Genomic DNA, 23,071 nt, shown 5'->3' on the forward strand with positions numbered 1-23,071 from the left:
TTTCCATAGCACTTTAAGATTTAAGAAGCTCTCTCTTCACAACCTGTGAGGTTGGTAGTGCAAAGTATTATAATTCCCATTTCGTAAATGAGGACACCAAGGGTTCACTCTGAGAGTTTGAATTAAACTATATGTTCCCTGCATATAAAGACTGTTGCATTCATTGTATTTGTATCTCCAATGCCTTAGTACAGGGCCTGGTGCATAAAAGGCACTTAATAAATATTTGCTGATTGATTATTGACTTGCCCAAACATCTAAGTATTTATAGGATTCAAATTTGGTCTCCTGACTCCTGAGTCTAGCTGTTGCTGCTGTACTGCACTGATTCTGAAGAAGTGGTCTTTGGGTTACAATCCCAGTTGGTACCCCAAATATACTGCCAAAATTAAGGTATTATGCTCCATCAATTCAAGATTTAAAGGTGATCTTAGTTCCCCTTTGCTTAGGAGTCTAGTATCTAGAGCCTTATTAAAATTTAATTCCTTACTGAGCACTTAGAAAGTACTCAAAAATTTAATTAATTTGTTGATTGAGTATAAAGTGCTATCCATGGATTATTAACACAGAAAATAAACTTTTTCACTGTGTAGCAACCCTAACCCTTGAAGGGTTTCATCCCCAATTGTCAAGATAATTACTTGAAATACATTCTTCTTATCTGATCATTCAGTTACAACTCAGCATCTCTCACAAAAGGCTGCAACACCAGTGCATGAAGGGCTGGTGACTTCAGATGTCACAATGGAAAAAACAAGTTGTTGGAAAGGACCATTTAGTTGCTGATAAAATGGCAATTTGGCAACTAACTCTGGAATTGTTGTAAAACACTGCTACCTTGTGATGATTTAAGATATAGCACTGATTTCAGAAGGAAAGACGCTGTTCAAGATGTTTGGTGGTAAATGAAAAAGAATAATAAGTAATGAAAATGAAAGTCCTGGTTTTTCCACCAAATTCAGCAGCAGAAACTCCTCTCCCTTGGGTAAGGGACATACATTATGATTTCAGTTTTGTGGTCTTTATTCTCAAACTACTGTAGCATGTCTATTGTCTTTGAGGCTTAAAGGTTTAAACTGGACTACAAATTTTAAGTATTTAAGATTTTTTTTTCCTCCTAAAAGGACGGCCTAAGACAAGACCTTAAAAAAACAGAAAAGGGACAAGAAAGTAGCACACAACTGCATTTTAGTTGTAGCAAGATTAGGATTGGATTAGAATGTTAAGGAGGAAAAAAATAGAAAACAGCTCCATAGAAGAAATATGTACCTTTCCGCAGAAAAAAAGCCTCTCCTTTGCATAGATAGAATGGACAACTACTAAATGGCAAATCCATTGATTCACTGAGTTCCGTCAATAAATATTTGTTGAGCACCTAACATGTGAAAAGTATTCTGCTACTCGATGCTCTGGAGAAATAAGAAAATGCATAGCGCACCTTTTGTCAATCTGATTAAGTGCTCCCATGAGTTTGTACAGAAACACAATGTTGGTTTATACATTAAATATATACATGTACAATCACATTAAACATATTTCCACATTAGTGGAAGGATTCTGGGAAGGATGGTTCCCTTTGGGTTAATAAATGTTTGTTGGATTGGATTAGACTCTCTGAAGGGGGACGAATTTCAGCCTCGGGGTTCAAATACACCTGTAATCCCTCAGTGCCCAAGTGATCTTGACCACCTCCCTCCATTCCCTTCAGAACCAACGAAGCCAAGGAACTACTAGAAACTAGTAGAGAGACCAGAAGTAGCCACGCCTCCAACCCGTACCACCCTAGGACCCGAACCAAGATGGCGGAGGGCGTTTCCGCTTCGGAAGCCGGAGCCCCGCCCCTTCCACCTGAACCCCTCCCCCCTCTGGGCTGGGACTGAGAGTGAGGGCGTGAGCGCGCGCCCCGTGGTTTCCTAGGAGACGAAATATACACGACGCAGGGGCTTCACAAGGGAGTGAGCGAGGTAAGCGGGCGGCGCCGGCTGGTAGTCCTGAGAGGGCCGCCGGGCCCCGCCGCCCTCCCGCCCTTCCTAGTCCAGTCCAGCTGGCCCTGCCCGGCCCGGCCCGGGATGCCCCCCCGGCCCAGTGGCCGACCACGGCCAACCGCCGCAGCCGTGAGCCGGGGTACAGACACCGGTGAGAGGGAGGTTGGTCTGGATGGGGTCTGGGGGAGTGGGGTGGCGGGGGGGTAGCGGGTAGTCCGTGACGGTCGGGGTCGCGGTTGGGGGAGGGGTCAGGGTCGGGGCGCTGGGGAAAGGCAGTGACTGAGGGAGGGGTGGGTAAGAGACTTCCTTCCCTCGGGGAGCTGAAAGCAGGCACCTGCGGGATTAGGGACGAGGTGTCGGGGTTCAAGGGGCTCCCGCTCTCGGGCTCCCTCACCTCCTCCGCCCCGGGCCTCGGGATGATGCGCTCTGCTCTCGGTGCTTGGGCTTCTGGTGAAAATACCTGACTGAGTAGGGGAGCATTGGAGGACCCCGAGTTTAATGCAATATTCAGTGCTGAGAAAAAGAAAAGAAAGAAAGAGGTTAGCTTTGGACAGAATACATATAATATCGATACACGAATGCAACCCAGTTGACAGCGTGATCCTTAAGTTGGAAGGCTTTTGATTGAGCGGAAAGACTTCGCTTTTCTGCCGCCTTCTTGCTTGGCTGCTTGGACCTGCACCTCCCTATTGTCCCCTACTCCACACCCACCCCTGTCCCCTGACTATTGAGACAGCATGTGCTGGTAATTCCTAGAGGAGCTAATAAGCATAAGGTCTCCTCTCACTAATACGATTTTCTCTCAGCTTAATGATAATCGCGGGCTCAGGAAAGTGCTTCAGGGTAGCGAAGTCTTGATTGATGGAGGATACAGTATTTTCTGTTAATAAAACTAGTTCACAGATCCGGGAATTTAGGAGTGGGGTTAGAAATCCCAGATTTCCAGGAAGTGTCAGAAATACGGTTTCGTACTTATATCAAATTCTTAATCGCTAAAATGAAGCTTTTTCTTTATTATTTAAAAGAAAAACTGACTTTAAAAAGATATTAGATTAAAATATCCTCCAAGTTTTATATTAAAATTACTATTCTTTTCGATGGTGCCAAACTCCTTGCAAGGAAAAACTAAAGTTCAGAGTTGCCTTTGGATATAATGGGGCATCCCTGCTACATGCAAAAAAAAAAAAAAGTGTCCTACCTTATCTTACATACACACAACTTTATCTTTTTTACCTGTACTTTCGCCTCTTCCCACCCCACCCCACCCCGAGAGGCTAGCACTCTCTCCCCTTTATTAAAATTTTTCTCAGAAAAGTATCCATCAAACATTTGTACCAGAGTAGAGATTTGATGTTTATTACCTCCGCGACCTTGGAATAGTGACTAAATCTCCTTAGCTCTCTTTCTTCATCTATAAAATGAGAGGATTGGACTTGATACCTAGTCAGCTCTAGATTGGAAATTCTGTGAACCCAAGGTAATCTAATTCTCATCTAGAGGATAGTCCTATTTTAAACCAAGTCTCTAGTTATGGAATGAAAAGATTTGTCCCCTCTTAACTGTACTTCAAATCTGGAGTGAGAATCATAACAGTTTCTATACCAAATGCAAACACATTCACATGAGCACATTATAATGCGTGGGGGGGGGAGGGGGCAGAATGTGTGTCTATTATGTATGTGTATAGGTTGTATGTATGTGTATATATGTATGTGTTGTGTGTCTATATTTTTATGTTTGTGTGCATGTATATAAAATTTCTTTTTGGTTTCATCCATTCAGAGAACTCTTGTGCAGAAAAGACTCATGTCCCTCTACCATATAGAAGGGTTGGAAATTCCTTCCAAATGTGAAATTCTATAATTCTGTTATCTGTGATTCTAATCTGCTGTTCTTTCTACTATAACACATTGACTTTCTGAACTTTACTTTCTTCATCTGTAAAATGGGGTAAGACTGCCTGCACTGCCTACTTCAAAGTAATCTCGTAAGGAAAGTGGTTTTTAAACTTTAGAGCCCTATAGAAATGTGCATTGTTGCTAATAATTATTATAACAACAGTTGTGGTTTTGCAAATGTAATTCTAATTTAGTGTTCAATTATGTCCCCAGCAAAACCTAATTGATATTGATACCCTTTTCTTTCTTTCTTATCTCATCTTTTCCCCATCTTTCTTCCAATGAAATCACTCAAAATGGAACCTTTAATGTTCAGTTTGTGATTTCAATTTCCTCAGAAATGAAAAGGGCACTTTCTATGATCTGTAGTTTAAACATTTTCTAACTTCCCTAACTTGGAGTCATCCTTGGGTAGATCTGGTTTATTAGTAAGAGAGGCAGCTGTACTTTAGGAGAAAGAACAGTGAATCAGGAGTCACAATACCTGGGGCACCAAGAGGAGAAGTGACTTGCCCAGGGTCACATAACTAGTTATGTATCAGAAACAGGACTTGAGTCCAAATCTTTCTAATTTCAAGGCTGGCCTTCTATCTACTGTGTATGTGTGTATGTGCTTGTGTATGTGAATGTATGCGATATGTTACATTTCATGTGTTTGTGTATATCTGTATGTTTATATATGTGTGAGCATGTGTGTCTGACATATGTAAATATATCCATGTATTTGTGTATTATATATATGATCATAAACATCAGGTGAGACATGAAACAGGGAAGACATATGGTTTATGACATATATTTGGATGAAGAACCTATAGACCTTATCAATCAGTACATCAGACAGATGGTACAAATGGTTAAGTTTGGCCCAGTGTTAAACAAGAAGAAAAAGGCCTTTTGGAAATTGCGAAGGTCTTTTAATAAAAGACCCTATACTTTCCATGAAAACAAAGGTCCATCTTTTGGATGCCAGCATTCTATTTGTATTGCTGAATAGCAGTGAAACAAGGGTTAATTCTGAATTTACAATTAAAATGAAATATTAAAAATGAATATTACACAAAGGGCAATGGAAGAAAGTATGTTTGGAGAGTAGATGGCAAAATGTAACCAATGATTAACTTCAAAGAACAGGACTTAAAGGTACTATCAAGAAATGGTATAATAAGAAGAGAAAATAGATTGGACATATATGGCCAGGTCAAGGGATCTTTGAGGAATAACCAGAGTGCTTTGTAGGTGTACTTAAGATGTCAAGAGAAATCAAAGGACTTCAGCACATTGGGTAGAGTCCTTATGTGGAACATACAGACTGATGTGGACAAAAATTGACAGGATAGGCAGGTATGGATGGATGGTGATCTATAGTGTTGAGGGAACTTCCAAGCCAACAGAATCACAGATGTATTTACATCTTATTTGTATATTTATACATGTTGTAGATGGGCATGTTTATATATGTATATATCATGTATATTCAAGTGAGTATGCATACTTATGAGTATGTATATTTGTATGTATACAAGTATTTGTTTATATGTGTATATAAGTATAGGTATATTTTTGGAGACAAATTGTAGCATAGTGGATAGAAGGGCAGCCTTGGAGCCAGGAAGACCTGGGTTCAGGTACTATATGTGACACATATTATTATCTGATACATATGAGCTGTGTAACTATGGACAACTTGTCCTCTCAGTGTCTCAGGTAACCCTTTAGGTACAATTAAGCTGGATGGTTTCATTGATGGAGTTTCCATGCTAGAACTGCCCTACATTAATAAAATAATAACTAGAATTTATGTAGCACTTGAAGGTTTTCAAAGTGTTTCACAAGTATTTCATTTAATCACACATCAGCTTAGAGGGAGAGGAGGACAAGGGATATTGGGGGGAAATAAGACAACATAAAAAAGATACCAGTGAAAACGTGTTTTAAAACTTTTGGGGGGGGGGGCAGGTAGGTGGCACAGTGGATAGAGCACCGGCCCTGAAGTCTGGAAGACCTGAGTTCAAATTTTGGCCCCAGACACATAACACTTACTAGCTGTGTGACTCAGGACAAGTCATTTAACCCCAATTGCCTCACCCCCCCCCCCAAAAAATTTATATATTAAGATGTAGCCCAGGCATACTAAATAAAGAGTTGATTTAGGAGTCAGGCAGACCTGGGTTCAACTCCCACTTCTGACAAATTGGCTGAAGTTATTTGGGCAAGTCACAAATTCTCAGTGACCCTAGGCAGTTCCCTAAGCCGGTAAGTGACAGCAGGTAGGGACTGACCTCCTTTGGTGAGGGAAGTTCCTCCCTGGGAGTTCTCTACATGATGAAATCACTGATCTGCACTACCACCCCCAGGTATATCTATAAATATATGTGTCTGTGCATAAATACATATATATATATATTTTATGTAAGTCTAGAAAGTACAGGACTACTCTTTGAGGCAAATACAGAGACGATTATGAGCAAAAGAAAATAGGTGGAGATCTCAACTCCTATTTTGCTTTTGTTTTCTCTGCTGAGATCTTTGGAGTGGAAAGAACAGAAAATAAAATGGCTAATGTGTATGCTGATACTCAAGTAAGGGCACCTAGCTGCTCTTGAAGAATTAAAGTCACCTGACTTAGATGGTCTGTGCCCTAGGATACTGAAAGAACTGGCAGGCGTGATTGCTGAGCCATTATATAATATTGAAAGATCAGAGAGAAAGAAGCTTCCTTGTCGAAGTGGAAGATCTATGGTGTGGACCATTGCATATAACACCATTTTTTTGGTGTGTTGATTGGTTTTACTGAGTTTTTTTTCTTTTTTTTAGGAAAAACGATACAAGGGATGTTATAAGGAATGGCTCTCTCAGAGAGTGGAGGAGGAGGGATACAGGTGAAATCTAAGCAATGTAAAAACAAAATATTTCAATACAAACATTCTGAGAAAAGATCAGAGTAAACAGGAGAGGCTCCACAGAAATGGATAAGGGGTGATGTTACAATTTCCAAAAAAGTAAGAGAATGGCATTTTTACTCTTGACCAAGCTTGACTTTGGATTCTAAAGCATTATTAAAAAGCACAGCTATCCTCAATGTAAACTTTGTCCAATTCAAATCTTTGTTTTCTTTAGTATCATTTTTACCTCCTATAGATGCACATCTGGGACAGTGATATTAGAAACCACATGTAGTGGCTCTATTGTCCTTAGTGGTGAGAATATTTGTAATAAAAAAATTTTTGCATTTTGTTTCAATCATGTTTTGTTTCTTGTCCTCTTTCTATTTTCATCCTTAAATGTACCTGGTATAATTTTGTTTATTTGGACTTTGATCTCTTCTTAAGCTCTCTTTAAACTATTTTTACCACCCTCCATTGCTTCTTTCTTGTGAAGTAATATTGATCATAATTATCCACAATTCTTCTTCAAAATATTTTACAAGCAAGCTGATATTCTAAACTAGTGTTGGCTTTGGCCAACATCTCTTTCCACTTGGTAAGTCAGTTAAGTACTTGCTGACTTGGTGTTTTTTAGGCTTCTTTGGTCTCTTTGTTATGTTGATTGACTTATATTGCTTGAATTTCTGCATAAAATTGTAATTGGTCTTAATGTCATTTCTGCTGTTAATTACTAATTTTCATTATGAATTTCTTGTTTCTATACATTAGGACTAAGTTGTTTCCTTTGAATGCTGTTTCTTTTTATCATTCAGTTTTTTATTAATTCTGATCTTTGTTCTAACAAGTCAATGATCTGATTATATACAGACAGCTGATTTAGGGCTGACTCATCAATAATTAGGTTTTTCTCTTCTTTTAAAACATAATTAGTTTTATTTTTGTGATATTTAATGTTTGCCATATCCAATGTCTACTGATTGATTCTTTTCTTTAACAAAAAAAAAATGTATTCAGGTGCCCCTAGGTGGCGCAGTAGAGAGAGTACGAGCCCTGGAGTCAGGAGGACCTGAATTCAGTTTCGGTCTCAGACCAGACACTTGACACTTACTGGCTGTGTGACCCCGGGCACGTCACTTAACCCCAATTGCCTTACACACACACCCCAAAAAAAGTATTCATCATAAAAAGGCCTGTGGCTCCTTTGTCTTTAGCCTCTTTTATTCCATCTTCCTGAGTTGAGCTTTCTCATATATTTCTCACCATACTTATCCGTTCTCACTTTTTCATTGAAGTCACTGAGCATCAAAAGCATATGTTAATATAATTTGTATGATCTTATCAAGTTCTTCATGACAATTTCTCTGCTTTTCTCTACCTTTTCATCTTCTACAACCAATGTTGGTACATAAACTGCAATTATTTTCACAGTGATCTTTTTGTAAATACCAAGAATGAGTTTTATATTATGAAATAATCAAAATGACACATAAAATGTTTCTACTTGCTTTAAGGCTTATGATAAAATCAACTTTTCTGAATGTTTTCTTTGCAAGGAGTACTTGTGAGCTATCCTATTTAGCTGCAACTTCCTTCTTTCTTCCTGTTTAGTTTCTAGCAAGAATGCTAGGATTCTGCTCCTTCAACATTATGTCCACTCATGGGACATTGGACAAGGAGTTCACATTTAGAATGCCAATAATCCAGTTCAAATTTATGGACAGACTAAAAATTGCAGTTCTTAGCACCCTTTCCCATCTTTCTACCATTATCACTCCAGAAGGAAATGGGATACAAGAGACTGAGGGTCATTTTGTACCTTTTCTCCACAAATTCATACTTTAATGCCTTATTGGTGGTGTGGAGGTGAGCCAAGGCTCTCCAAGGTTATGTTCAGTGAACACAAAGTCTGGTAGGGTCTGCCATGCTGGAAGGCCTTAGAGGACTTAGTCATGAAGAGGCTCGTCACAAGTAGGCTGCCCATTTGATGATGATTTCTTTGGACATGGCAACACATTGAACAAATAAAAGATGAAATTCAGTAGGTTTAAATATTTCTTGCTCTTGGGTTCCAGAAATCAACTTCAGAAATACAAGATGCAGGAAGGCATAGCTAAAGAGTTGTTGATCAGAAAAAATATTTATTAGTGGTCAACATGTTGATTCCTTTTGCTTGACTCTGCATATTTGTTATCAGAGAGAACTAATAGTATGTGTGTATGGGGGGCAGATATAGGTTTAGTGTGGGTAGTAATGGACATGAAAAATAAGCATCAGTAAAACATTTAAAAATGCACAAAAGAAAAAAAGAGAGGGCACAAATAGAGGAGTTGTGTTACTATTATGTTAAACTTAACTATATATGTATATGTAATATATAATATGAATATTTATTTAGTTAAAGATTGTCCCTAATGTAAATTCACATTTTGTTGTGTAAATCTCTTCCCTGTTCTGTATGTAGAAATATTTGTTGATGAAAATTAAGTTCACAATAAAAAAATTTAAATGACATTTTAAAATAGCTGGGGGTTTTAATTGGTAACAAGCTCAATATGAGTCAATAGTGGAATATTGCTACCATAAAGTTAGCATCAGCTACATTAGGAGAATCATAGTGGAGGTCTGAGGAGGTATTCTTTGCCCTGTGTGACCACCTTTGGAGTGTTGTGTTCAATTCTATGTGGCACGTTTTAGAAAGAATGCTGATAAGGTAGAAGGGCAACTTTCAAAGAGGGTAACTGATGGTGAATGGCCTAGAGCTTATGGCAGATGAAGATTAATTGAAGGAATTGGGAGAGTTTGACTTAAAAAACAGAAAACTGAGCTTTCTTTAAATATTTGAAGGATTGTCTTGAAAAATAAGGGCTTAGACTTGTTCTGCTTTGCCTCAGATGAAATAGCTAGGAGTAATGGGTGGAAGTTGAAAAGTAAATCTAAACATTATGTAAGGAAACACTTATTAAGAATTTGAGTTCTCCAGAAATGGAATGAGCTACCTCTGGAGATAGTGAGTTCCCCATCATTTGAGGTCTTCAGACAAAGGCAAGATGACCAGTTGTTAGATATTCTTTTTTAGGTATGGGTTGACCTAGAATTATATGGCCTCTGAGGTACCTTCAGACTCTGAGATAGTATGTTTGTATACAGATGAGTGTGCGTGTGTGCTCATGAGGGCAGACACACATGGTTTGGGGATGGGAGGCAAGAAGAAATACCTCCCTGGAGTCCTGCAGTGTATATCTTCTTTGTAGCTGCCTACTCCCATATCTGAAAATTGGTTGCAGACAGGAGTGTTTAAGAACTTTAGTAGATTGTTTTGGCTAATCTTTAGAAAAGAGATCAATTTCTCTTATTTGAACTACATATTTTTCAATAATGGATTTTTAAAAATTGATTTATTGTAACTGACAGAGCGCTGAGCAAAAATTTTAAGTATTTGGTTTTTTTTTTCCATTTTGATTGTGCCTCTTTCCCCTATGTACAAATTTATTTTCTTAATAGACAAATAATTCTGATGGTTTTCTTTTCAACAACATTGGCATTTTAAAAACACCTTTTAAACTTTAGTCATGGCATTACAGGATGGTCTACAAATCAAGTCATATCAAAAACTGACAATTTTAATCTAAGAGCTGATTGGCATATATATTAAGCTTTTTTGTCCTCTAAGTGTTCACTTTGTAAATCTTTCTTTAATCCTATGTAAATAGATTAGCAGTATAGACCTGATTAATATGGCTTAGGTTTCCAACAGAATTTCTCTTTAAGGTCATCTTATATAAGTAGAAAGGGAAGAAAATGTAGTTGAACGGAAGAAGAAAAGATACATTTGGGTGTGATATATTTTGTTAAATATTTAGTATACATAATGTATGTGTGTATATGTACACATACATATGTATCCTTTTATATAAGAAGAAAGGATATGTATCCTATATAAATGTGTTTCTGTATATGTGTATACATATGGGGAAGAGAATGTATGAATGTATGTATACATGCCCACATATGTATATATTATATATGGACTGTAGCTGAGGCTCCAAAGAAAAAAACAGTTTTTTAAAAGGCAGAAAAATTGAAGTAAGGGAGGAATTCAATAAATATTAGTCAGTTGGATGACTGAGGAAAATTAGTTCTCTGGTTAAATTCTGTAAATATTATATTTATGTGTATATGGTTAAATTCCTTAAAGAATATACTTATTTGTACATGTGGCTTTTACAAAGTTTTGCAACAGTGCATAAATATAAAAATATTCATACAAATGAGTGTTACTCTGTTCTTAATTTGCAGAATTCACTTTCCTTAGTTAATACAGGCAGGTAGCTGTTATAATTAAACATATCTCAAATGCCATAAATAGTGAACTAAGTATGCTACATTTTCTTGATTTCAAACATGTTACCCTATTTTAATAGTATAAAATTATGGATCTCTGTCATACTGACTTCACTTTGGATTATGTGAAATTGTTGGCTTAAATGCATAGAAGGGAAATATCATCCAAATGATTTCTATATTATCAGAGAAGGGAAGACACTGTAAAAAAGGGTTTTCGTTCTCTTGGAATATATTCACTTGGTGATTTTTAGCAGGCTAGAGCAGTGGTGTCAAAGTTAAATAGAAACAGGGCCACTATACTGTACATAAAGAACCCTATTAGTTGCATTTTGACTTAGAAAACTGCATATTAACATTATGTTCTCTTGTATTTTTATGTGTTTTGTTAAATATTTTCCAATTACATTTTAATCTGGTTCACCAGCACTGCAGCTCATGTTTAACACCTCTGGTGTAGAAGAATCTTTCCGAAATATTTGCTTGGGACCTAAGGATTTAAATTTACTCTATTTCTAAATATAGTCTAGGTAGAATGCAGAAACTCAGTGAATTGCACACATATTTGAAAACATTTTGGTTATGATTATGATTAATGAATGGGAATCCTTTTTCTGGTGAGACTGGAGAGAAAGATGTGAAATGACTTGCAAATGGTTTGTGTTCAAAAATCTAATTTTTAAATCAGTTGTTTAAAACTCCAATTATATTTTACTGTAAAAGCAATGCTATAAATTGTAACTCCCAAAGTGGCCCATAAAAATCAAGTTAACCTATTATGTAACTGAAGTAATAAAATTAGCCTGACTTATGATTCTCCAGGGTATATAGACCATATGGTTGTAGGGGGAAAAGAGAAAGGAAGCAAGGAAGGAAAGAAACATTTATTAACTGTTTTCTATGTGCCAGGCAATGTGCAAGAGTTTGGGGATACAAATACAAGAAGAAAGACAGCTGCCCTCAAAGAGCTTACATTTTAACGGGGAAAGAGCACACAAAAGGGAGCTGAAAAAGTCGGAGGAGGAAGGGGATGAAGGTATCTGGTGCGGGCCTGGTTTTGAATCTAGAGAAAGTTGGTTTCAGAGCCCTGTGGGGAAGAAAGGCAGGCTCTGCTGGGACAGAGAATGCAGGGTGGGCCTGGTGGAAGGATATCCTCCAGGGCAAGGCAACCCCAGGGCTAAGGGACTTCTGGGATCCAAAGACTAGAGAGGCAAGGTTTGGAAGTCCAGAATGTCAAGGACAAGACCAGGAAAGAATGAAAACAGAATTTCCTTTTCCTCTGCTGAGTCATTCATAGTCCCCATCCAAATACTAAAGGAGGTGAACTATGTCATCTATAACTTCCTATCTACACGTCTTTTATACCTCCTGTGGTTCCCAGGAGTCTGGGCGTCTATGCCGTTCAGTATTCTGCTGCTACAACACCTGACTCAGACCTTTCAGTGCTTCATATTCCAAAATTACTTGTCTCTCTTCTCAGTTTCATTCTTCTTTGTCCATCAAAATTCCCATTTCCTCAGTACACTTGTTGTTTGCCAGTTATCAGGAAGAAGGTAATGGGATTAAATAAATACATACTGAGGTATCTGACTCTTTGTGACCCTAGTTGGGGTTTTCTTGGCAAAGATACTGGATTGTTTTGCTTTACAGATGAGGAAACTGAGGCAAATAAGGTTAAGTGACTTGCCCAGGGTTACACAGCAAATAACTGTCTCAGGCCAGATTTGAATTCATGAAGATGAGTCTTTCTGACTCTAGGCCCAACACTTTATCTACTGCGCCATCTAGCTGCCCCAACAACAGCAACAACAACGAGATACAGATGCTTGATACACTCTTTGATCCTTTCCGTGGCACTCAGATTTTTAAAGAGAATGTTTGTTGATGTAAACGAATCTCTTAATGGTAGCGCTTCAGGTAGTGTATCAGGCAGATAAAATGCGTGAAGCAGAGAGTTGGAGTGTTTTGTACATGGACAGCCAGGATCCCAGTATCACTGAATTGAAGCATATGCATCAGAAGTGGTTAAGTCAGTGAAAACCTGAACACTTTAGGTGGAGTGATCCCAGAATGGGCACCTAGATGACAAAATCTATCTCCATCTCTACACCTGTAATATGGAGAGATAATAGATTGGATTAGATGGTTCTCTTCCAACTTTAAACCTATATAGTATAATCATCTATTCTAACTTTAATGTTTTGAAGCAGCTAGATGGCAGAGTGGGTAGAGTGCTGAATTTGGAGTCAGGAAAACTCGAGTTTAAATCCTGCCTCAAGTATTTATTAGGTACATGATTCTGGACAAGTCTCTTAATCTCTCTAGGCCTAAGTTTTCTTTGTCTATAAAATGAAAAGGTTGGACACATCACATCCCTTCCAGCTCTAAATCTGTAGTCCTAGGAAAAGGCCATCAGATCTGGCAATTAAGAGGTCAGTGGTAGCTTTTTGATTTGAGGTGGAAACTAGGTTACAGAGAGTTTAAGAAAAAGTTAAGAGGATGACAATAATAAGATAAATACCAAAACTGAGATGCAGCTACAGCATTTCTGAGAGGAAAACTTGACCCCGGGCAGGGCATGTAACCTCTTCGTGCTCTAGACCATTGGTGTTAAACTAAAATAGGAACAGGGCCACTAAAGGATCCTATTGTAGGCACATATTGACTTAGAAAACCACATGTCAACATTGTGTTTTATTTCATGTTGTTTATTTTTAGAAATATTTCCCAAATACATTTTAATCTGGTTCAAATGTTTGACGCCTCTGCTCCAGGTAACTGTAAATTACAGACAAGGTGCTAAGCCGTACTAGTAGAGGGAGTTTCCTTTATCCAGGACTTTACTATTCAATGAAATCATTGGTCCAAACCCTATCACTGTCTTCATAATATTAAATATTACATAAATGTCAAAACTGAAACACAAAATTTTCGGACAGTAAAGAATTGTTTTGCTGTGTGACAGAGATGAAACTAGTGCCAACGTTTGTGGGGTTTTCTCTTCTTTTAACAACAGCAAATTAATAATCAAAACCAAATGAGATTTGGAAATAAGTCATACATTTTGGCTTATCAACCTTGATCATGTTCTCTAAATACGTGCTAAAGTATTATTCCTGTTTATCAGTTATGACAGTAGAGACTAGGACAGGAGCTTATAAAAAGCAGATAAAACAGGAAAACTTCTAGCCTGAAAAATGGGAAAAGGAAAGTTCATTCCAAGTAACATGCTATACATTTCTTTGCTTCTGAAAACTCAGAGATATAAAGCAGTTCAACTTCAAACTTTGAGGCAACTTTTTTGTTTTATAAAGTTTTTAATGTTTAAAGTTCTATTTCTGTGTGACTTTTATCCTAACTGAAACCACTTGCTATTATTGTGCACATGTATCACATATGTTACCATTGATTTAGTGTCTAAAGGGACCTTAGAGTCATCTAGTACAACCTTCCTCAGTTTGTAGTTGAGGTCATAGAGATAGTTAAGTGGTAGAGCCAGGATCTGAATGTAGGTCCTCAGACCCCAGATGCTGTGTTCTTTTCACTGTACCACGATGATCCTGCCACTATTTTGGGCTCTGTTGCTTTAAAGCAAGTTGTCAGAACTGTGATTTCATTGTTGCAGGAAACTTCTAGATAAGGAGAAACCCAACCCAACCCCCCCCCCCCCCCCCCCGCCTCCTAGGACAGGTTGGTACTTCTGTGCAACTCATGGCCTTAAAAAAGTTGCTTAGAGAACTAGGTTAAGTGATTTGCCTAGAGTCACACAGTCAGTCATTACTTGTCAGAGGTGAGACTGACTCCAAGGTATACTTTTCACTTATGCCAACTAAAACATATGAAACAATAAGGTTAAATTTAAATTTCAAATTTCCATTTGAAACAAAGTGTATAAAACCCCAGAGTATACAAAATGGAAATGGAAATATTAAAAAATTGTTAAATGTTATGAATAGTGAAGTTTAGTAGCCTGTGCCTGATTAGTATTCATTAAATATCAACAAGATCAGTTGAAAAGTAAGTCATGGTTCTTCTGTTAGGGTTTTTCTACTGCTTTCATATCCTTTGACAATACCCATTACTCTTAATTTTACTATACAAAGAGATTAGCTTTTCAGATTTTAAATCAGCTACTGCTTAGGTTTTTTTCTTCTATGATTAAGGGAACAACTTGATAAATATTAGAATTTTAGAATCAAGAGCCTTCAACTGAGTCAGCAGACTTGTGTTTTGCTTCTAGCTTTGCCTCTAAGTTGCTGAGTGACCTTGGCTAAGTCACTAAATCACTCCTGAAGACTTGCATTACACAGCTAATAAATAATAGGTCCAGGATTCAAATTCAGAATCCTGATTCTAAGTCCTTGCTTTTTCTACTACTCCAGACCATAGTCTCCAAGGAATGTGAATTAGCCCTAACCTTAACCTAAGTTTATTTCACAGAATCACGAAAGTTGGATTATACTTCAGAGGCCCTCAATCAATACCTGAAAATGAATTCTTTCTACAACATATCCAGCAAATAGACCATTTGTCATCTAGCCCATATTTGAAGGCCTCCAATAAAGAATAACACACTACCTCCTGGGGCAGTTTATTCTCCTTTTGAATAACTCTAATCATTAGTAAATTTTTCCTTAAATCATGCCTAAATTCATCTCATTATAATATTCACTTGTTGCTTCTACTTTTACCTTCTGGAGTCTAGCAAAGTAAATCTAATCCCTTTTCTATATGACAGCCCTTCAAATACTTGACAACAGCTATCATGTCTCTATAAGGCTTTTCCATAATGCCTTCAGCAAATCTTTTTATTTTTTTTCATTGTTCAGATGTTTTATTTTTTCAGTAATATTTTATCTCCTTCCTACTCTTTAGTATGAAAAGTAAAACCAAAACCCTTGTAACAAATATGAATAATCAAAACAAAACAGATTTCCACTAGGCCATGTCCAGAAATATACTTCTCATTTTGCATCTTCAATTCATCATTTCTCTGTCAGAAGGTAGGTAGTGTACTTCATTATCCATCTTCTGGAATTGTTGGTCATTGCATTGATCAGAATTGTTTAAAAATATGGAATGATTCATAAGTTTTCATGCCATGATGTGGCAGATCCAGAAGAGAATTTCCCTCTGTTGGTTCTTTCACCTTTTGAAGGATGTAATTATAATTAAGGCACATCAAGAAATTATTAGCCTCTCTGCCTTTGGCGGGGGAGGGAGTGGGAATAAAGAGAACAGGGAGGAAGAGGGGGGGAGAGGGAGGGAGGGAAGGAGGGAGAGAGAGAGATCTTCAGCAGATGTTTAGATAATTGAAGTCCCATCACTATAGCACACCTTTGTGCCATGTTTGCGATCTATTTCATGAACTTATCCCACTTTCTTTTTCTCTCCAGATGTTCTGTAACTCACTTATCCCTCATTCTAAGAATAAAAATTCATTCCACACAAAAAAAATTTACAAGGCAAAAAATTTATGTAGCTCCTAGGATACCTTCTCTTGTACATGGGGGCCCCAGGAAAACTATCCTAACTTCCAGGTACTTTGTGGGTCTACATCCACTTAAAAATATAGCTCTTGAGCCTTCACCAAAATATTTATTTTTATTAGTCAGCCAGAAGGAAAAAATTAATTCAGGGCAAAGGCATTTAATGAAATAGTATGGCAATATATTTTTTAAATGTACTATATTACTAGTAAGAGAAATGAAAATCAAAACACCCCTGAGGGCTTACTTTATACTCAGCAAATTGGCAAACATGACAAAACATGGAAATAATCACTATTGAAGGGGCCATGGAAAGAAAGGAACACTGATACACTGTTGTGTACAGTTGTGTACAGTTGTAAAAATTGTTCCAACTATTCTGGAAAGCTGTTTGGGATTATGCTAAGAGAGTGACTAAAATGTCCATACACTTTGACTCAAATATCCTAGACAAATATACTAGATATATACCCCAAAGAGGCCAAAAACAGAAGGAATGGTCCCATATACATCAAAATATTCGTAGCAGCATATAACAAAGAAAACACAGTAGAAGCCTGTCTATTGGTGAATGTCAAATTGTGGTACATGAATGTAATGGAATATTATTGTGCTATAAGACATGGTGAATATGAAGAATTCAGAGAATCATGGGAAGATTTGTATGAACTTATGGAAGGTGAAATAAGTAGAACCAGGAAAACAGTATTCACAATGACTACGGTAACGTAAATGGAAAGGACTGAAAAACAAACAACAAAAAACCTGTTGTGTAATCATAGTACCCAGACCTATACCAGAAGAAGAGATGAGAAAATGCATCGATTTTCCTCCTTTGTAGAGTTGGGGGACTATATTTGAAACATATCATATAATGTTGAACTTGGCTGATGTGTTGGTTAGTTTTACTAAAACTGCTTTTTTCCCCTTTTTCTTAGTTGTTGTAAGGGTGTATTTACTGGGTAGGGAATCTATTCAGAAATGAAGGTGACATAAAAACAAAAATATCAATAAAAACTTTAAAATTTTAAAAAGAAATAATATGGTAATAAGAGTAGTAATACAGCATTTTCTCTAACACTCTCCCATCAATAAACACATAATCAATAGGAAGAGTAGACACACCTAAAGAACACTTATGGGGTTATACACATCAGGAACACATGTGACCAGAATGAATACACAAAGGGTCACACATCCAAGAAAAATATGTGTCCAAACAACACATGTGGAGAGATACACATATAGCAAGCACACATGGCCAGGGCACATATATAGAGGGATAGTACAGATTCTCAACACCGAAGGAGCTGCTAGTGTCCCCTTGCAGTGTCATTGCACTATGTCTGTTGGTCCTACTTTCTGTTGATCTTGTGTGGTATATAATTTCTGCCAGGCATTTAGTCTCCTCTAGATATATAGATGTAGCGTATAATTTGGGGGGGCATTTGATATGATACATATTTTCTGCCTTGTTTGTAGATATTGTTCCTGGTTGATCTGATGTATGCACTGCTGGATAGTGCTTAGCTGGTCTCCGCTGCCATGCTTTTTTTCTCCTTATAGTCCCTGAGTTTCATCTTTTCAGGGTGCCTGTAGGCCATCCTAGATCCTAGTGTGTAGTGTGTAGAAAACCATTTCCTAATAAGAATGGGTGGGCTTACATCCTGTCTAACATAGAATTAGAAAGTCCATGCCTTGCCCACTTAATTCAGCTTTGTATATCCTGTATGTTTAAACCCATTGGGGGACAAACCTGACTTGGAAATATGTGGCTCTCAGGTCCCACAATTTTTCTCAATCCCAGAGTCATCTGGTATTTCATTCAAAATAAAAAAAAAAAAAGGAAGTCAGGGAGTAAAACTCTGTAGATGGAGCATTGAGGTATTGCTATATACCTCTGTTCCAAATTCTTGCCTTCATTATGTATATGTATATGTTGCCCTATGTTTGGAAAGCCTATTTTCATTCATCTTAATGGAGACAATTATGTAGTGTTTCTGGACCTTAAAATAGTCATGCCTTTTTTGACCTAACGTGCACAAATAACAAACTCATAAATAACTGTTGAGTTGATATCACTTAGAGAAAGGAGAAAAAGAAATATACGGGTGTTGAGGTGTTAAGGAGAATATGACGGAGGCCTATAGAACAAGAACACTGCTTACATTGAAAACTTCCACAGGATTGCCAATTTCTTCATCCCCTGCCGAAGCATTTTGCAGTGATTTTAGAACAAAACAAAACAAAAAAAAAATAAGGTAAAAACCAAATAGGCATAATGAAGGCTTCTTGGCGTACCCACAATATCTGGTGGATTAATTAGCAACAGATTGGTCTGCTTTGGCATTCTGTAAACCCAAATGATAGACTTGTTAGTCTTCATGCACAACATTCTATCTCCCAACTCTTTGCCTTTGCACAGTCTGTCTTCCATTCCTCTACAACTCTCCTTCCTCACCTTGGCTTCGTGGCATTCCTAGCTTCCTTAAAGGCTCAGCTCAAGTGCCATGTTCTCCATGAGGTCAACCCCAATCCCCTTCATTTGCTAGTATTAATATTCTCCACCAATAATTACTCTATGGTAACTTGGTGTAGACTTTGTCATCTGTGCACATTATTTCCTAAAGTAAATTGGAGGGAAGAGACTTGTTTCCTTTTTGTCTTTATATTCCCAGGACCGAGCTCAGTATTGGGCACATAGCAGGCATGTAAATAAGGTTTGTTGAATGAAGGAATAAGTGGATATGCTATAATAATTAAACCCTATGCTAAGCTCCTTAGCACGTTTATTTTTTTAAGTGCCCTCACATTTTAGCATCCCCTCACTTATAATAAAAGGTCAATTTCATTTAATTTTAAGAATTGCCATCCGTGTAGTTGTTGGTCACATTCTTTCTGTAACATTCATATCTATTCATATGCATTATGTGTGTGTCTATTTCTAATTTCCTTATACATCATAAATGCCCAGTTAAGTAGGATCATAGGATGATAGCTGAAGAGCTGGAAGGAACCTCAGAAGTCATCTGGTCCAATGCGGTCATTTTATGGATGAAGAAATTAAGGCTCAGAAAATTTATAAATTATTCCATGTGGTTCAGTAATGAAGGCAGTAAGTTTTAAAATATTTCAGATATTTTGAATAATAATAAAGATGAGATTACACTTTTGAAGTTAAAAACAACTATATTGAGCATTCAATATATATTAATGCTGTATCAAATAAAACTGATTATATACCAACATCCAGATGATTTTTTGATAGTACATTTTGAAGAAGTATGTTTTAGATGTGTTTTGTTCCACAAGTGATTTGTTGTTGAAATCTCACAATATTTTTTCTAATGTATATTGTACCATTTGACTAAAACTGTCAGTTAGCTGAAAATCTACAGGTACTTCCTAGGGTGCTTCCTCTTATATGTGGGGTTCCCAAGAAGATTACTACATATTCATTGTATTTTGTTAGGTATGTACAAATCTGTTATTTAAAAGTGTTGATAAAATTATCTAAAATAAAAAGGTTTAGCCTTTCATGTAACCAGCTAATCATTATTTTTTTACTTTTCATGTTTACATGGATAAATTCTTATACTGTAATGTTATCCAGAATGGAAAAATACTATTTTGTGATTTTGTAGTAAATCATTGTGGGGATTAAAATTGTCCGACCCATAATAAAAGAGACTTGAGGCAGAGCTCTGACCGAATGGCGTTTTATTAAAGGGTCCCTGGTCCCCTCTAATGAAGTGGACTTCAGATCTTCCTCACGATCTGAGATGCCCCCTTCTTCTAGTACTTGTTTTTATAGGGTTTGATACCCAAATATGCAAAAGAGCTATGGCAGAATACAAAATCTCATTGGTTGATAGACCTTGCTCCTGAGATCCAAAAACGACATATCAGCGGGGGGGGGGGGGAAGGGGTTGTTACCATTTGGATGAAACATGGGGCATCTCCACTGACTAAGTGGTCATAAGATGCTCAGCTACTCATATTGGACAAGAGAGAATGATCTGGAGATACAAAAATAAATTGGAGGACTTTCCAAAGCATCAAGATATCCATGTTGGGTTTGTATATGGAATTTGAGTAAAACGGAATGGAGATATCTTTGTCAGCACTCTTGCGGTTGTGCAGGTGAGCTTTGTGAGCCTCATAACTTGGTAAATAAGTGAATGGTTACATTAAAGTTTGAGGCCCACTATAAGAACCTATCCATCTAATTATTACTACATGATTTATATACAAATATCAAACTGATTAATACTGATTAGAATAGAGTAAGGGTCCAAATGAATTATTTCTCACATCATCTCATCTAGGAGTCTCTAAAGAAAACTCATCTCATTCTTGTTTTGCTTTTTTAAAGGATGTGAATAAGAATGGACACATTATTTATTCGCCGGATTCTTTATTACTGGATCTCGGAGAAAACTATATATTAAATAATGACACACCAGTCACAAATCTAACAACGGTTTGAAGGAAAAGAAAGATTTTTTTTAAAAGAGGCATACAAGTTTCTTCTGTCCAAGTAAACAATTTAATTTCATAACTGTGACTGCGTTCATTTTCCAAAATGAACCGATATACAACTATGAGACAACTAGGAGATGGCACCTATGGGAGCGTATTTATGGGAAAAAGCAATGAATCCGGAGAGCTGGTGGCTATCAAAAGGTAGCATTTTTGTGATATTACTAAATTAGTTTTTGAAACCAGTTCATAGTTTACTGTTAGTTTGAGATTCATGGAGTCTACAGTCTGTTGGGATTGGGGGTACAACATGAACACAAAGAGGCATGGTACAAGGTATGGAGGGAAGGGGAAAAGGAGAGAGTGGAGAAAGAACTACAGCAATATTTGAGTAGTGAGACAACACTAATATCCAGAGAGATCAGGAAAGGACTTACATAGGATTTGGCACCTAAAGTAAGGAAGAAAAAGATTCTTAAAGGTGGAAATGAGGAAGAAGTGCATTCTATGCATTGGGCATATGGTTTGTGCACATTCACAGAGGTAGAGGAGATGGCACCTCACATTGAGGGAACAGCAAATAACTGAGTTGCCTAAAACATAGAGCAAGGGAAATGGAATAATGTCAAGTAAGGCTGAAAGGCAGGAGCCAGATTGTGGAGGGCCTTCAATTCCAGGCTGAGTGTTTATTTTATCCTAGAGGCAATAGAAGATTTTTGAGCAGGGGAATGTCAAGGTCGACCCTATTCCTGGGAAATGAGGGGGTTAGAATAGATGACTTCTAAGATCCTTTCCCCTCTTGCATTGCCTCTTGCTTATCAGAAAGGTTAAAAATCCAGGACAAAACTTAAAAGAAACTAACAGTATTCCTGGCTGACATGCAGGCAGGCTCCTTCTTCTGCCTTGCCTCACCTGAAGTACTTCCCCTCCATCCTAGTCCCTTTCTAGGCCAGCCTGACCTATGTGCCCTACAGAGCTCACATCTCACAGGGCAGCCCACCATACTTTTAACCCCTTTATCATTCCATTGCTGGAGCTTTTAGCATGGATAAGTTTGGTATAGTCTTGCTTGTAGTACCACCCAAAGGTCTATTCCTTCTGGAACAACTGATTGTTCAGCTGCCCTTCTCTCCAGTCGGGCAGAATGGGCTGCACACTGGACTTAAAGATATCACAGTGATTGTTCCTAAAAGGGATAAACTTATTGGCCCTGGAGCTCCTCCTTCCCCTCTAGACTTAGATTCTATCAGCTCCCAGCTCCCAATGCAGAGTGGGAGTCTAATTCTTCTTCTAGCTAGAGTAGGAGTCTCCTTCTGCTCCACTCTTACCATTTCATCTCTGGCTATGGATCCACTCTGCCCAAAGGCTCACCTCCCACTACTTTTTCCTCAGAAGTAAAAGCATGGTCAGAGGTCCTTTAAATTTTCCTTTTGACAAATCTGCTCCCTAGGTCCTGGTCACTCAGGTTATGGTTATGAATTAAACTTATTAGGGGCATAAAAGGATTCACATAGTAGGAAGGATTATTAGCTAAATATTAGTAATTAAAAAATTGAGAAATTGAAGTAGAATTATTTTCTTACATTTACCCATCAGCACAGTAAGAAAACTGAGGTCTTCCAACACTGATGCCAATATACACTAAGTCTTTCTTTATATATTTCAGGATGAAAAGGAAATTCTATTCTTGGGATGAATGCATGAGCTTGAGAGAAGTTAAGGTAAAACTCTAGTAGAGGACCCCAGAACTTCATCTATTCCTGACCTCTCTCTCCATGAAAGACTATAGTAATATCATCTGCAGCATGTTTGCTTATCTTATTCTTAAAGATTTTCTAGGAAAAAAAGATTATGCAAGCTCCCTGGGTCATCCTTTTAGTGGTTTCTTTCTTAAGCCTAACCTAGATTTTTCTTGCCATAACTTAAAACCATTTTTTAAAAAATTTCTGATCTTTGGAGACAGATAAATTGTTGGGCTTCTTGCTTAT

At 37.5% G+C, this 23,071-nt stretch overlaps 1 protein-coding gene across 4 annotated transcripts in view; it reads left to right on the forward strand.

Moving 5' to 3' along the window:
- Positions 1-1,882: 1,882 nt before the first annotated feature.
- MAK (male germ cell associated kinase) overlaps positions 1,883-23,071 on the forward strand; it is a 78,185-nt gene continuing 56,996 nt past the window's right edge. For 2 of the 4 annotated variants that reach the window (XM_027835287.1, XM_027835493.1), the window contains exons 1-3: positions 2,068-2,136; positions 20,977-21,287; positions 22,750-22,804. In XM_027835287.1, the coding sequence (XP_027691088.1) occupies positions 21,187-21,287; positions 22,750-22,804 (156 nt within the window). In that variant the 5' untranslated portion in view covers positions 2,068-2,136; positions 20,977-21,186. Of the gene's footprint in view, positions 1,965-2,067; positions 2,148-20,976; positions 21,288-22,749; positions 22,805-23,071 lie in introns of those variants that run through there. The other 2 variants (XM_027835346.1, XM_027835423.1) reach the window with 2 other exon arrangements.

Source organism: Vombatus ursinus, unplaced genomic scaffold (genome assembly GCF_900497805.2).
Source record: "Vombatus ursinus unplaced genomic scaffold, bare-nosed wombat genome assembly UNPS02000577.1, whole genome shotgun sequence".
Classification (NCBI taxonomy): domain Eukaryota; kingdom Metazoa; phylum Chordata; class Mammalia; order Diprotodontia; family Vombatidae; genus Vombatus; species Vombatus ursinus.